This window comes from Zootoca vivipara, chromosome 5 (genome assembly GCF_963506605.1).
Source record: "Zootoca vivipara chromosome 5, rZooViv1.1, whole genome shotgun sequence".
NCBI lineage: Eukaryota > Metazoa > Chordata > Lepidosauria > Squamata > Lacertidae > Zootoca > Zootoca vivipara.
The window spans coordinates 55,268,691-55,284,403 of record NC_083280.1 but is presented as its reverse complement, the minus strand read 5'-3'; the positions used below and the strand labels follow the sequence as shown (position 1 = coordinate 55,284,403).

At 42.3% G+C, this 15,713-nt stretch overlaps 1 protein-coding gene across 1 annotated transcript in view; it reads right to left on the bottom strand.

Moving 5' to 3' along the window:
- Positions 1-806: 806 nt before the first annotated feature.
- Positions 807-15,713, bottom strand: part of HTRA1 (HtrA serine peptidase 1) — a 52,398-nt gene continuing 37,491 nt past the window's right edge. The window contains exons 4-9 of the mRNA XM_035138717.2: positions 8,667-8,861; positions 7,399-7,431; positions 5,616-5,730; positions 5,206-5,263; positions 3,838-3,933; positions 807-1,527 (exon numbers count right to left, since the gene is read on the bottom strand). Coding sequence (XP_034994608.1) covers positions 1,359-1,527; positions 3,838-3,933; positions 5,206-5,263; positions 5,616-5,730; positions 7,399-7,431; positions 8,667-8,861 — 666 coding nt within the window. The 3' untranslated portion in view covers positions 807-1,358. The remainder of the gene's footprint in view (positions 1,528-3,837; positions 3,934-5,205; positions 5,264-5,615; positions 5,731-7,398; positions 7,432-8,666; positions 8,862-15,713) is intronic.

The window sequence follows — 15,713 nt, the reverse complement described above, 5'->3', positions numbered from 1 at the left end:
CAATCCGAGGTTGGCCTGATCATCAAGGGAGATTTGGGACAGACAAAAGGAAATATTTCTTCACACAATGCATGGTTACAACTATGGAATTCGCTACTGCAGGATATAATGATCACCACTGACTTGAATGCTTTGCTAGATGCTGGGGAGCATAAGAGAGAGAGGGCTCTTGCACTGATGTCCTGCTTTCTGCTTCTCATAAATGCCAGTCCAGCAGGGCTCCTCTCATATTCTTAAATCAATTTGATAAAATCCATAGCAGAAACAAACAAACCATGCCAGTAGTAAACACAAGCTTTACTACACACTTAGTATTCTTTCTAAATGCACAAAATTGCAATCTGAGGCAATCCTGCATAGGGCTCGCTAAGGACCCACTTCACAAAGGTTCCCATAAATGTGACAAATGTGGTTCTAAAAAATTAACATCAGCCTTTAAGTACAGTGAAGAGAGGTGAGTTTGGAAGTTGTACATAATCCATTTGTATCTGCAAGGATATGTAATGAAATTATGTATCTCTATCTATATGCACGGAAACGGTGTTTCCGTGCGCTGCTCTGGTTCACCAGAAGCGGCTTAGTCATGCTGGCCACATGACCCGGAAGCTGTACGCCAGCTCCCTCGGCCAATAACGCGAGATGAGCGCGCAACCCCAGAGTCAGTCACGACTGGACCTAATGGTCAGGGGTCCCTTTACCTTTACCTATCTATATGCAGTGCCTTGAGTTTGGGATACGGAGGCATTGAAAACATGAAAAAACAACAATACTGAATGAATTTTCATCAGGGAAAACACAAACAACAATACTGTTGGAAATATTTTAATTAATCTAGGAAAACAAGGATTTTTAAAAAATAAAATAAAAAATCAGCATGGGTTCAGTAAGGAAATATCACTTGGGCTGTGTGTGTACAAGTGAGCATTTCAAACATGTTAGTCATCTGTCACTCATATAAACAGTTGTATTTCCAGGAAAACTAAAGCTACAGGGGGGGGGGACCACCAATGCAATGTATGGTTTAGTTGTGGTTTAACTTTGGGAAAGCATTGGTTCAAAGTAGTGATACATTTGCAACGTAGGTGGGATCAGATGTTGACCACAGAAATAACATTAACAAAAGGAGCAGCCTGTAGAGAATACAAAGCATACATAGAGAACAGAAGTATCATCTTGAAGATTGCATTGGTTTTGTACCTCAGAATTACATGAAAATTATTTTATTGGCCAATACAGTTCCACTGAACATGCAGGTTGTTGGTCAAAAGTCTAATGTTTCCTGTACCAGCACAGAGATAATATAAACAGTCCACTGCTTGCTATTAACAGATAACATGAAATCCAGCTCATGTTTCTACTTAAGGGTCAATTTCATCAGGTATCACTGTTAAAATAATGTCTTCATTGCCCCTACGTACTACCAAGCTGAGTGTATTGTCCTTTTTGATAATGTCACTGACATCGTTGGCAGAGAGTATCGGTTGCCCATTGATGCTTATAATCACATCGTTTTCTTTCAGGCCTCCGCTGAAATAGAGAGAGGCGGAAAATAATTACTTCAACTGCAAGAAACATAGCTGCTTTCTGTAACAACCACCCCCAAGATACCAAACCCACAACTCTTAAGCAAGAATACAACAGATCTTTAGCAAAACAGGTGATGAGAGACAGACAGAGAGATAGAGAGACATAGAGAGAGAAGCTATTCAAAAGGACAAATGGCAGGAACATGTTCTGAAAAGCTGGGGCCTTTCTAGATCCTTTTTAGAAAGTTTTGCCTTTCTAGTTCCTTTGTGCTACTGGTACTACACAAAATAGATTTCTTATGCTCTCTAGGTGGTATTGCCTTAGCTCGTCTCCTTACTCTAACCTGTGTGCATTCAATGGTGACAGAAAAATCAAAGTTGAGCTTTTTCAGCAAGAATAAATCCATATATAAAGGTGGATGGTGCTGTTTGAACAGAGATGGCAGAAGAGTCACTGACAGCATTAAGGCAAATGAAGAGCATTCAGCATCTTTCTCCCTGTATCATCCTGCCCCTTCTTGTAGAAAAATTCTGGCTCTGAGTTATGGAAACATTAACCCAGCTAGCGGGATGAGACATGATTCAACCCCTAAACATAATCAGTTTATAGCCGTCACGAGCTACTGTCTCATGCAGGGAAATGCCTTACACAAGCACTTCTTTCAGAAGTGTTTCCCCCCTCCACACAAAAGTTCTTGTACAGACTGCCGTTTTATGATGCTTAAGGGGGAACACCAAAGTGAAAGTGAGAAAGTTTTACTTTACTCTCTCTTATTGCAGCTCCATGAAAACAAGCATAGTATGCTGTACAAATAAAAACATTTAAATTGCATGCATTAAATTACTGGTGATTTCAAGCTACTTGTGCAACAACGAGGCACAGAAACCCTCCCCCCTTTTTAAGAAATGAGCATGGGGGCCACAAAGATTCTAAATATGTGCTTATGGGTCAAGAGAAAGGTACTATTCATCATTTATTATTATTATTATTATTATTATTATTATTATTATTATTATTATTAAAATTTCTATACCGCCTTCATCCAAAGATCACAGGGCTGTTTACAATATAAAAACACAAAAAATGCACAACATAATAACAAACAAAAATAATACACACACACACACACACACACACACACACACACACACACACACACACACCGGTTTAAAAGGCCATTGATTGTTTAATTAGCCAAAGGTTCCAGAAGAAGAGAAATGTAATGAAGGTGCCAGGCAAGCATTCCACCACTGGAAAAAAGAGCGCATACCGGCATATTCCAATGGTGGTGACTGTTGCGGCCCAGCGTGGCCACAAGAACAGAGGAGGGAAAGGAATTCAGCCCTGCATGGTCTCTATTGGCCTCAGCCAACATCAGAGGCTGGCAGGATTACCCACCAAATTTGAATGGGTCAACGATGGCCCCAGAGATGTGGGCTGTGCCTTACTGGCAGACCTAGTGAGCACAGTGTCCCAGGAGGCCACCTGCGGGGCATAAAAGCAGGCTGCGCTGCCGAAAGGGCTGTGACCAAGGAGCATTGGATCAAGAGGCTGAGCGTCAAGGACAAGTGTGGATCATTTGCAGGGAAGAGGACCAGGGGAGGCAGAGGAGGAGGCAGAACAGGCAGCAGAGACCACCGTAAACTGGTGTTGCTTTGTCTCTCCCTGCTATGGGACCTGCAAAGAGCTACCGCTCCACCTCATCTTCTTTCCAGTTCAGGTGTGGGCTGCAAGAGGCAGGGGAACAGGAAACCCAAAAGGAGCACTGATCTGCTTTGCAGAGCTCAGTGCTATCAGGGGCCCCGTGAAAATGCTATGCAAATAGTAGCTATAAATTATTATTCTTGTTATACAAGGAACTCCAGCAGCTACAACTTTCACCCTGTTCTAGCAGCGACTGCATGACACAATCCCATGATACTGTAGCCGTACCCAAGTACTGAGTGCAGCAGTGATAAGCGCAACTGCTGGGTCAGCTCCCAGCTTTGGGACAACTGTGGGCTTGCTTTTGTGATCCTCCCATGTGAACCTTTTGCAACTGCATAAGCACAGCAGCTGGGAGAAACAGTCTGTTAGTCTCCCCCGCTCTTCTAAATATTGCACAAGTCTCTAACAAATGGCAAAATGGCAAAAATCATCTTCTAGATTTATGGTATTGGGAAACCAACAGATTTCCTGAAATAGCAGGCAGATGTCATCTGTGGGTAACAACTTTCCTGCCATTAAACAACATAGTTAAAGGCCTGCTAGGTGTTTATCCTTTAAGTGAATAGTGGCAGGTTTTTGAATCAAAGGGGTTCTTTAACTTACGCCTCAGCTGGTGTATCTGGAATTACTTCAATAATATAGGCTCCAGAAATGACGTCAGGGAAGTCTTTATGGCGCTCCTTCAGTTCTTTAGCTTTGCTAGGAAAAACAAACCCAATCAAGTTAAATAAGAAACATATTTCCAGAAAAGCAAAACAACACAACACAGAGGCCACTCTTTTACTTTTGACATAACCTCTACAAATTTCCTAAGTCTAAAGAAAGAAAGAAAAACATGTCACCGCCATTGAGGAACATTATTCTGGATAGAAGTGCAGAATTTTTTTTGCCTTACCAATCTGTTCATTTTGCAATTATACTGGTTTTTGAAATCAGTGTTGCTTTAGATCTAGAAATGTCCTAACCCTTTGAGTTTAAGAAAGCATCTGATGCTTGCAAGTAGAGAATGTTTTCTCCTTTTTTGGGGCAGATTTTGTCAACTCTTTCTATGTCTCTGAATATCAGATTCTAGCTCTTCTGCTAAGTAGCTCTGCTACTTAACAATTGCCAGGGACAAGATGAAAACCATCTGTTCGTTGGCTCTGCAAATTTAAAAAAATGGGCTGCAGTGTATGGCAATGGTAATCCAGAAAAATAAACAAGGGTCCAACCATGTCCTCCCCACCCACAAAATGTAAGTGAACTGAAAAATTAAAATAAATGAAAATCATCCAGAACATGAATGTTGACACATAATGATCCAATAATAAACAAGTGATATGATCAAACATATATGATGTAATTCAAGAGTTTCCAGCTGATCTTTCCCTCAGCAACACCTCAGAGCTGGCAAAACTCTCATTGAAAAGTAATGGATAAAGGGGCAATGCAAACAGGAAATGGTGAAGCAGTAGCAACCATATCCTCAATATGGTTCATTCCTCCTGCCTCAATTGCACTTTTTCTTTGTGCACTCATCAAAGACATTGTATTTAAGAAAGAGGGAGAGAAGGTTTTCTATGGTTTAAGAAAAAAAGATGGAAGTTGTATGGGGAAAACAAAGGAGGGCAGCAATTTGAGGAGTGTGACTCCCCCATAAAAGGTGTCATCCATAAGCGCTAGCTGGGTGGGGAGCCCTGGGTACTCCAGCCCCACAACATTCCCCATGACGGGGCTGGGCACCCACACTTTTTTGAGCTGGGGCCGTGCAAGCCATGGGGTCCTGCACGTCTGATGTCAGCACGCCCACTGACATACATGTGCATATGACATCAGCATGCTGCGGGGTGTGCTGATGTTCGACGCATGTGCGCAGCCCCGAGCCCCCACTGTCCTGGGGCCAAGCCAGTGGGCCTGGTGTCAACAAAGAGTGGCAATTCCAGGCTGGTATATTCCTTGTCCAGAAACATCCACAGTAATTTTTAAACTTACCTAGGAGTAAGAGACATCATGCGTATTCCTATATATTTCTTCTTAGTTACAGCTTTTCCTGTTTTGAGAAGGAAAATGTAGCATTTATTTTGATTTGCCTTTCCCATCTGAACAGGAGACATTCTACCCCAATGAAGCAGAATGTTATGGGAGGTACCACTTCAGAATATAAGCGGGAAGTAGTATTGTTGAACATTATCTCACGTAAACAATATTATGATAAACTAGCACACGAGGGTGAAAGATTTGCTGGTGGGATAATATTTTCCTGAAGTTTGAAGTGCTGTGACTTTTGTATACTGTGTAGAATGGCAGATACGTGTAGGATTGAACTAATTCAATGGAACTTATTCTCATGTAACTGAGTGTGTATAGGACTGAAGGTTTACTTTACCAGTACAGTACAGTACCTTTAGCTTGTCGGTCGTGTGACTCAGTGAGGAATTTTTTAATTTTGTCCGATGGTATTGCAAAGGAAATCCCAGCAGTGACTTTCAGAGTATTAATACCAATCACTTCACCATCCTGCAGTAGTGTGAATAATTAAGGAAGCATGAGCGGCCCAAATAAAGACTGCAGTTTCTATCACAGTTTAACCTGAGCTGCTGACCTTGCGTGCGATCTCTTTGTCATAGCTCCCTGTTCCTAAACTGATCATGAACTGAATGTACCCTGGAAAATTTAATGCCCCCCCTCCCACGCTTTCATTTAGGTGAAAGCATCCTCCACTCTTTTTCTTCCCCACCCGCTTTGAGACTCCCGAGTTCTTATCAGGGGTATGAAAGGACCAGTGTTTAACATCAAGACAATCAAGCACAATGCGACATGCTGCCACGCATACGGCTCCACGTTCGATTCCTGGCATCTTCAAAGTCAGGTAGCAGAGCTGGGACATTACTGCCCAAGAGCTGAGACCGCTGTTGCAAACTAGGACAGACAGTTCTACTCAAGGATACGACTTGGTTATGAGATCAGGCATCGCCCCAGTCTTTTCTAGCTGCAAAAATATGCTCTGCACAACAGCTTGATACTTTCACTTAAACTAACCAAAAAACTTTCCTTCAACTGGTTTCAAGATTTATTTTTCCAACAAGACTTACTCAACATGTTTGCTTTAAGGAACTCTGTTACATTGAAATAAAAAGAAAAAAAGAAAGCAGTCCATAATCGTAGCTGGACTAAATTGAGTTTTATTTTATTTTATTTTTAATCAAAACGGACAGAACCTTACAGGTATTTTGAATGTTTGGTTTTGGAGTAAACAATAGTTCTGTTAAAGGATATGACATAGAAAACTTTCTTTTTAACAATAATAATTTTGCCAAAGCTGCCAAACAGCCTTCAATGGAGGAAAATGTGAAGTCACACCTAAAAAAACTGAAGACTTCAACAATGGCTTCAAGGCAATCCTCAGAGGACTCTATTCTATTTATCTGTAAAACTAGCATGTTAGAAAGAACTAGCTGAACCTCTTCATGTGCCACTATTTATGCAAAACTTTTCACTGCTTCATAGAATGGGGTTTCCAAATCTTGATAATACACTTCAGCAATTTTGTGAAGCCAATCTCTACATTTTCCACCTTGCCAAAACAAAGCAAAGCCAACAGACAGTGTCTTATTCATGGCATTAGAATCCAAGTCTTCCATGTTCTTGTACAGCACAAGCTTTTGAATTGCACACAGTCCACTGGCTATGCAGACAGTGGCACAGAAATATCACAAACTAATACCAAAAGGGTCAGCCTCCCTTTGACCCCCTTGGGTGCTTAATTCTGACTTACACAGAATCATATTGCTAACATGCTGGTAGAGAGAATCATGCAGTAAACATAAGAAACTAACAGACACAGGGAGTCTGCCTTTCAGCCTCTTATATGCCTAGGAAATAGTTTGGGGCAGGGTGGAAATAAGATTCTAAATAATATTATTATTTACTGAGAAAGTACGCAAATATGTTACGCATTACATTCATTTTGAAATATGCACACAGTAAATGTTTTGAATACTGAACTCCAAGAGCATCACACCATTTACCAGCACCAACATTAAAGAATGATTAATGAGTCTGATGTTTGTACAGGCACTTGTTAGCTTTCCTCTACCAATATGGGGGAAAGGGATGGAGAGGCAAGAGAATCAATAGTAAAATCCAAAACATCAGTTAGAAGTGCTATTAGAAAGGAACTCTTACCAGGTTTACTAAAGGTCCTCCGGAGTTTCCATACTGTGAATTTAGAAGGGGGGGAAATGTCTTTAATCTTTCGTTTCCTCCCATTTACAACAGTTCTTTACATTTTGAAATAGAGTTGCTGCACAAAACATTCTGGGAGGGAGGGGTTCACATTCATTTATGCACAGCATTCTCTTATGGAGAGGTTACTATACAAACCTGGTTGGAATAAACTTGATATAGTTTATGTAGCCTAGAATGCCTAAACTTTCTAATGATGGACTAAGGATTAACAGACCCCTCCTGTATTGTTAGGCTGGGGAAAAGAAAACCCTTTACGATCAATATGTGACACTTTGTGGAAAAAATGCACACTGTTTTTAACACATGCAATCTCATGAGAGGAAGGGCACAAAAGCATGAAGCCAAGAACTTGGAGAAGGAACAGGGATTTCAAAGGGGGCTGATATGGAAGGCTTACCAAAGCACACTACAGACCAAACAAACTACCATAGCAGCCAAAATAAAGTTCTCCTGTGTGGAGGTACTTAAATCAGGGGATTCAGTTTTGCCATTCATTGAATAAAACAAGACAGGGAGAACTTTTACCTAGTATTGTTTTATACGAAAGACCACTAAATTTCAATGATAATTTTGATGCTTTCCTTTAAACATCTCTAAAACTTCTGTTTTTTCCAGTAAAGTTCATGGTCACCTTTGCCTCTCTTTTAGTCTAAAAACTGCTAGACACTGATTCATTTATTTGATGGCCTTGCTAACGAAGCTTAGGAAAATATGTCGGTTTTCTTAATTCTGTACACTCCTAGATTACAGGAAGTTAGCCCAACTTTCTGAGAATTAGACTGAGAATTCTCCCTAAGAATTACCTCTTCTCTCAAGGCTAGCAGAAGAAGCACTAAAAGTAGATGTCTTATTAGTCCCCCCCCCCCCCAAAAAATAGCTTGTCTCTTTAAAAAAGCAAACAAAAGAACAGCAATGTGATATTTTGGCAAACTCTGTGATGGATCTTTAAAGACCTCTGATGAACATTGCCTGCACTTAATAATTCTAAGAGAATTCGGCTAACTATAATAAAAAATATGTCTCTTTAAAGAGCAACCAGAAAGATCACTGCAAATTGCTTCCTTTGCATGTTCCAAGAAACAATTTTGGCCAATCCTAATGCATCAACTTTATAGGAATGAATGACAAGGCAGCAACAGAATCTGGATGTATTTTGAGGTGGGAACCATGAATGCAAGAGAATGGCTTTGTGGAAAGTGACTTACATTGATAATTGCATCCGTTTGGATGTAGTCCATATCAGAGTTTCTAAGTCCCAGTTCTTTGCCTCCCCGTTGGGTGGTGCTAACAATTCCAGTAGTCACGGTATTTTGAAGAGAAAATGGACTTCCAATTGCAACCACAAATTCACCAGGCCGTAACTCTCCTGAACGTCCGAGCAAGAGGACTGGCAACTTCCCCTAAGAATAGAGAGGGCCAAAATAATCATTAGTCAATAGCAACTCAAGCAACTTAAATAGTAACTTGAGCAATGAATCAAGATATAAGCACAGCCAGCTTTCCTCCTATATCAGGTAAATGTAATGGCAACTTCAAACAATTAAAGAATTCAGTAATATTAATGACACTTCTAACTTAGTATTTTAATTTTTGCATTGTATACTGTTTGTCAAGTGGAAGCACAAGAGGAGAAAAATAAAGGGAAGGAGAATAGAAAAGTCCAGGTAGATTCTGGGGTGATGGCAAACTCTAGTGACTGATTAATGAACTGCTTAAGGCAGGGGTGTCAAACTCAAATTCATCGGGGGGCCGCATCAGCAGTTTGCTCACCCTCAAAGGGCCGGTTGTATCTGTAGGACTATGTGTCCACTCTTTATTATTATAAATTATTGTCACTGCATTCAATTATTACTGTTTTTTGTAATAATGTAAGTAATAACTAGCTCTGAAAGCAAAAACATAGTCAGAATAATGGCAAGTAGGTATTCAAATGTACAATTATTGTACAATTTATTGAAAAATGATTTTTGGTAACAGAGTAATTTTTTAAAAAAACATACAAATATTGCCAAACACTGTTTATTACACATATGGCAAACACAAGGCATTAACTTTTTTTTAAACTTTTCTGACTAGATTTTACTCGCTTGCGGGGTTCTTCTCTCCTCTTTTATAATGGGCTAATTCTTGTTTTGTTTTTGGAACCGAGAGGAAATGCCTCTTAGACATTAGCTCCCTCCCTTCTTGGGTTAGAATGGAAAAGGTGGGGGAGGACTGCAGCTGACAAATATTATCCCTCCTTGCCATAGATCGGAGAGTGTATAGATGTGAGATCTTGAGGCCGGCTGCAAAGCGGCTGCTCCCCGTTGTCTCCTAGCTCTCTCGCTCTCCCCCTCAGAGGCTCCCGGCTTGTCCTCCTCCCCTCCCTCCCTCCTTCTCTCCCTCCCTCCCTCCTCTCTCTCCCTCCCTCCCTCCCGCCTTCTTTCCATCCATCCCCGCTTGTTCTCCTCCCCTTTCCCTCTCTTTAAAATTGATTTCAAGGCGCTGCCAGCCCGATAGCAGCTGTTGAGCTCTCCAGAGGGAAAGTGAGCGATCGCTTCCCTGTCAATAGCCTCCCCACTTCTCAAACAGAAAACAATCCTCCGTGAGCTGAAACTGCCAGACCAGCCATCCCTCTCTGGTGCCAGCAGAGATCTCTTTCCCCGTCCCCAGCTCCTCAAGCCCCTTCCTTTGCATCAGCCTGCAACTCCAGCCTTGCCGCCTAACCGGACTTCTCTCGAAAGCAGCGGAAGAAAGGCAGCGGGTGAATGAGCTGATGGTACCCAGCAGCCCAAGGGTTAATCTGCCCGGGTGGGCTCCGGCTGCTTCTGAGAGCCTCCCTCCCTCCCTCCCTGCGTCTCCAGCGGCCACTAACCTTGTTCAATGGCTCAGGAAACGACCCACTCTTGCCGCCGCCATTCATTTCAGGGGGCTTTGCAGGGCGAACTCCCATGGAAATGAATGGCACTTGCGCAGTAGGGTCGATCTCTCTCTCTCTCTCTCTCTGTTCAGCTGGGGGGGGCCAACAGGAACCCCCGGCACTCACGCGGCGGCGGTCTCAGTGGCTTAGGAGCCCTTTGGGCAGCGCGAACACGCTGGCTGCCCTCAGGAGCTCCGTGGCGCGCGCCGTGATGCCTCGCCGGAAGCCCAGCAAAGAGAAATTCTCCCGCTGCAGCTGGACTCCGCCCCCCTGAGCCCTATTGGCTGGCAGAGGGTATGATGCGGCGGCGGGGAGGGGCTGGTGCAGGGGGCCAACTACGCCCCCCTGCAGACGCGGGAGTCGGCCCCAGGCAGCACAGTGCGGCGGCGGCGGTGGCAGTGGCGGCAGCGGGCGGCGGGCGGGCTGCTCAGCGCCCCCTGCATTCTGGCGCTCTAGGCCACATGACGAGGTCTCGCGGGCCGCATGGCGAGGTCTCGCGGGCCGCATTTGGCCCGCGGGCCTTGGGTCTGACACCCGTGGCTTAAGGGGAAGCAAATGCAAAAGGCTCAGTTGCTGGTTCAGCAGTAGCCAAGTACAACCACTGGCTCAGGATATGTTGCTGTCTCAGTAGAAATGCTAAAGGGATGGCACTTCTCCCTTCTTGGAGCCCTGATCATTGCCAAGGGCCCCATCTTTTACAAAAGTCCTTTCCACTGCTGTGCCCATTGATGTGGCTAAAAAAAAAAGCAAAGCAGAAAACTAAGTAAATATCCAGTCATAAAATATTAATCTAATCCTTTTAAACTAATGTATTTCTTGCAGACATCTTTCACGAAAGAATATGTCCATCGCTTTAGAGAGATAAATTAGCATTATTTATAGGCCAGTTCACCCTTAACAGGAACACCCTAAGCATAGCACTTATTGTTAATTTCCAGAAAACTTCTAAAGCAGGGAAATATTATGTTGAGGCACAGAGAAGGGGGGGGCGGATCCTGAAACAAAATGTTTTCTATGATCTGTCTAAAGCGATTCATCTATCAGATCAAACCCTGATAAGTGTAATAGATCTCCTGAGAGCCAGACACATATTTTCATAGCTTCGGGTTATTTTTGGCAAGAAAACGAGCTATATAATAAATAGTTGGTGAGTAATGCAATTATTTGCAGTTGTGCTGAGTCTTCAAGCCTGGGCCAATATTGGTGAAACACTAGTTCAAAGTCAAGAACTGTATGACTTGGCTCAAGATCATCTGTGGGATTCAACATGCCTTCTGGAAAGAGTTAGCCTTCTCTTTCTGGGGTTAAAACAAAATCAGCTGCAAAACTCCCTTCCTCAGCAGATGTTATAAAACACCGTTTTGCAAAGCAGAATGTGTCATGTACAGAGAGTTTCCAGAAGAGACCAAGTTCTGTATCTTTTGTTTAAGGCATTTTAAGGCAGAAATCCTCAAATAAACATGTGTGAGATGCTCATTTGTCAGTTTCCTCTTATTCCTCAACATGGCAATCATCATCAATTTATGTAAGGTAAAGGCGGCCTTCCCTTTTTCTTTTTTCTAAATCCTGTTGAGCTCCTAAAGTTAAATCAAAGAGCACAAATATTGTGACGTCTGGAGTGCTACATGGGGGAAATGCTCATTTGCATTACAAGTGCCTCTTCCATGAACAATAATCAGGAACGCATTTGCATAAACAGCACAGAGTGGTGTAATTTAAGCCTTACCTTTGTAAAGGCTCTTAGAATGGGAATGGATTTTTTAAAAAAAAGGGGGGGGGCAAAAGGGCCTAAAAATTCAGATTAGGATTAAAACTGTGTGTTGTGTTAGCAAATTAGAGTGTTATTGGTGCTACCCAGAGATATGCATGTGCAGCAGTGGGTTTTTCATTAATGTCTAATTGCCTAAGCAATTAATAGGACTAGCAGCTACGTACCACTTGTTTGGGAAAGGTGGGGAAAGGGGGAATGGTTTGCAAAGGTAATCATTGCTGCAGGTATTGGCAGACATGACTTAATACATTTTGTTCTGCACACATGGTTACCGGTTCAGTGCCAAATTCTGTACACATGATCCCTGTACCAGAAACCCTGTGAACAGAATCCTTTTCTCTAGCAGGAAGAAAGAACAAAGAGGCTTGACTACAAGGCTCAGCCGACTTTCCTTGGCCTTAACTCCACCCCACCCCACCCCAGCCAGGTGTCCTTTGTCCTACCTGGCCAGGTGGCAGGTCATAGGCCAACCCGAGCAGGTGGGTGGCACCTGTTCCAGGTAAGCCTCGTGCGATGTCGCAAACCCCGCCCACCTGAGGGGAAGGGTGAGGACGGAAATTGCCGATGCAGGTCCTAATCCAGTATAAGGTGCATATCCGAAATCCTATTGCAAGTCATAAATGTCTCTTGCTTGCTGGATCAACTCAAAGAGTGGTTAGCATTTTAGAAAGCAATCTACAGTAAAACATGTCAAAGGAATGCTCCCACCTCGTAAAAAAGAATTAACAGCACCTATAAATTCTGAATGACAATGAAAGGGCGACTAAAATGAGCTGAAGCTAAAACAAAGGCAAACTATCACAGTGCTTTTAAAACTCTAATATGAGCCAGTTTGTTGACAACTGATGAACACCAATTTCAAAGAAGGAACTTCATTTGAAGTTATTTATTTAATCCATTAATTTAAGCAGGACCATCAGGTGTGCATAATGTTTTATAGAGGACAACAGAGACACATCCCAGCCTCACGACTGCCTAAATGAAACAGGAAAGCTGTTCAATAAATACATTTTTGAAAACAGTATTACTCTCTCTCTCTTGGATATGGAATAGAATAATTTATTGCGGGGAAGGCCCAGTATTTTGGAAGCTTCGATTATGATTTGCTTTTTAATTTATCTTTATACAATATTCAGGGAAAGGGGAGTAAAGAGTTATTAAAGCAGAGGAGCTAATTAAATGCCTTCCAGCAGCACATAATGAAATGAAAGAAGCCTGGACATGCCTAGATGAAAGAAGCCTGGACATGCCTAGATTTAAGTCTTTCCAAGTGCTTCCCTCCCTCCCTCCCTCCCTCACCATGCTGAGTCACTGACTTAACTATGTAGCCCAGAGCAAACCACAGTCATTGTTTCTCTCCTTTCTGTGCGCCCCCTCCTTCCTTCCTTCCTTCCTTCCTTCCTTCCTTTAATCATCCTATTATCATGTGGCCTCATGTAATGTTCATAAAACACAGAGCCAGCACGTATTATTTCAAATTCTGAAAGTCAAGGCTGATGTTAAAATAATTAGTCTCAAAAGCTTTGCACCCAGCATTTGTGGGCACAGATACCATCACATTTCTCCCAGTGCAAATGTATTTGGGTTACCTGGGTGAGACAAGAGAAGCATTTAGGGACTTAAGCCAGCCATCACTTCTCATTGTGGCAAGGATCTAAGCTAAACAATGCTTTCCACCTAATACTGTACTGTACTGTGCAGGAAGAGAAATAATTGCAAGGTTAGGTTCCCAGCAGCCTGGACAGCAACACTCAAGTAAGTGCAGGATTTTATGTTTGCTGCATAGCAGGATAGTGATGGGGGCATCCACAGTGGATTTGGAAATGTGGTGAGGCAACAGTAAAAGAGATTTCACTTACATCAGCTTCAAAGGGATCCGATTCAATCTAATATAGGTCAAGGCAGACTCTAAAATCTAGTACTAATCTCCTCCCAACCTCCAGTGTAGAAGTCTGCCACATCACTGACTTTGAATAGAAAACTAGCACAGCAAGAAGTATTCTGGGGTAGAATATTTCCCCTTATGTGCTAATTATTTTTCTTGCAGGAGGTACAAGGAAGAAATACAGTCTATTTATCACAACGGGATTCTACAACTTCATTCTGTTGCATGTGGAGATTAGAATCAAGCAAGGTACATTTGTGAATGTGTCAAACTGGCATGGGAACTATCTTCAACAATTTAAGAGCCAAACTAGGTGCAACTTTCAATTCCTTTTGGTGCCTATGGGGACTTCCTCTGAAACACAAATAACTTCTGAAAAGTGACTTATGCCAGGAACATGGGCAGGGAAAGCACAGCACTCCCCACCCCCACCCCCAATATTAATGTTGCCAGTTTGGTTGTAAGAAGTTAATACTTTACTGTGGACGCTTGTGAAGAAAACTGAAATACATTAGGGTCCGCTCCTTAAATTAGTGTGGCTTTAATTTTTATTTGCCTTATACAGCTTGAAAGTTTACAGAAAATTCATAAACAAGAATATAAGACAGCAGAACTCTATAAATCTTATTTTTCTTTTAGAATAATATGGATTCCTCACCCCCTTCCCAAAAAGAATAATTCATACACTGAGCTGACAGTGAATTGCAAAACATGTAGCAGCGGCAACCCTGGGAAATGCCTGAACCAAAGGGCAGCAATCTATTAGCAGAAGTGCTGCCAAAACTCAGGCAGCCCTTACTATATTAAGTCAGGAATGCTTATTTTATTCCTTTACAAGATGCCAAGAAAAACAATATACTTTCCAAAGTCAGTATATTCACAAGCCTGCAATGCGTTCACACGGTCTAGCAGATCAGACCAGCGAAGAAATCCTATACAAAAAGGTAAGATTACACTGTGTTGCCAAAGTGTGACTCACCGAATGAAACATTGATTTGCACCCTCAAACGTGTAAGGGAAATAAGTATCAATTATTTTTTAATAGAAGCAGAAGAGGTGAAATACAGCATCAGCAGGATATCAAATCCATTATGTGATACCGTGAACAAATTTATGGATGAAAGTGGTAAGCAAAGCTCAAGGAGATGAAAGGACAGTAGTGAAGAGGAAAAGAGGAATGTGACGCACACATGCAAGATGACAAACTCACAAAGACAGCAGACGTGTGGGCACCTTGGGATGTAGAGACCTGGGAAATATGGTATTTCTATTTCACAGCGCATATATATATATATATGGCAAGCTGTTTATACAGTGGTACCTCAGGTTAAGAACTTAATTTGTTCCGGAGGTCCGTTCTTAACATGAAACTGTTCTTAACCTGAGGTACCACTTTAGCTAATGGGGCCTCCTGCTGCTGCCATGCCGCCACCGTGCAACCCTGAAGCAAAGTTCTTAACCTGAGGTACTATTTCTGGGTTAGCGGAGTCTGTAACCTGAAGTGTCTGTAACCCGAGGTACCACTGCGCACGCACACACACACATCACTGGGATTCTTCTTCCGGTGTTCCAGTGATGTGGGGAGCTATTTAATGCCTAACAGAGTCTGCATAATTTTTAAAATTCTGTAACTGGAACCATCTTACTGAGCCAGTGCTATGAAGAGGATGCAATGGATTTCGTACAAGGACTTACCT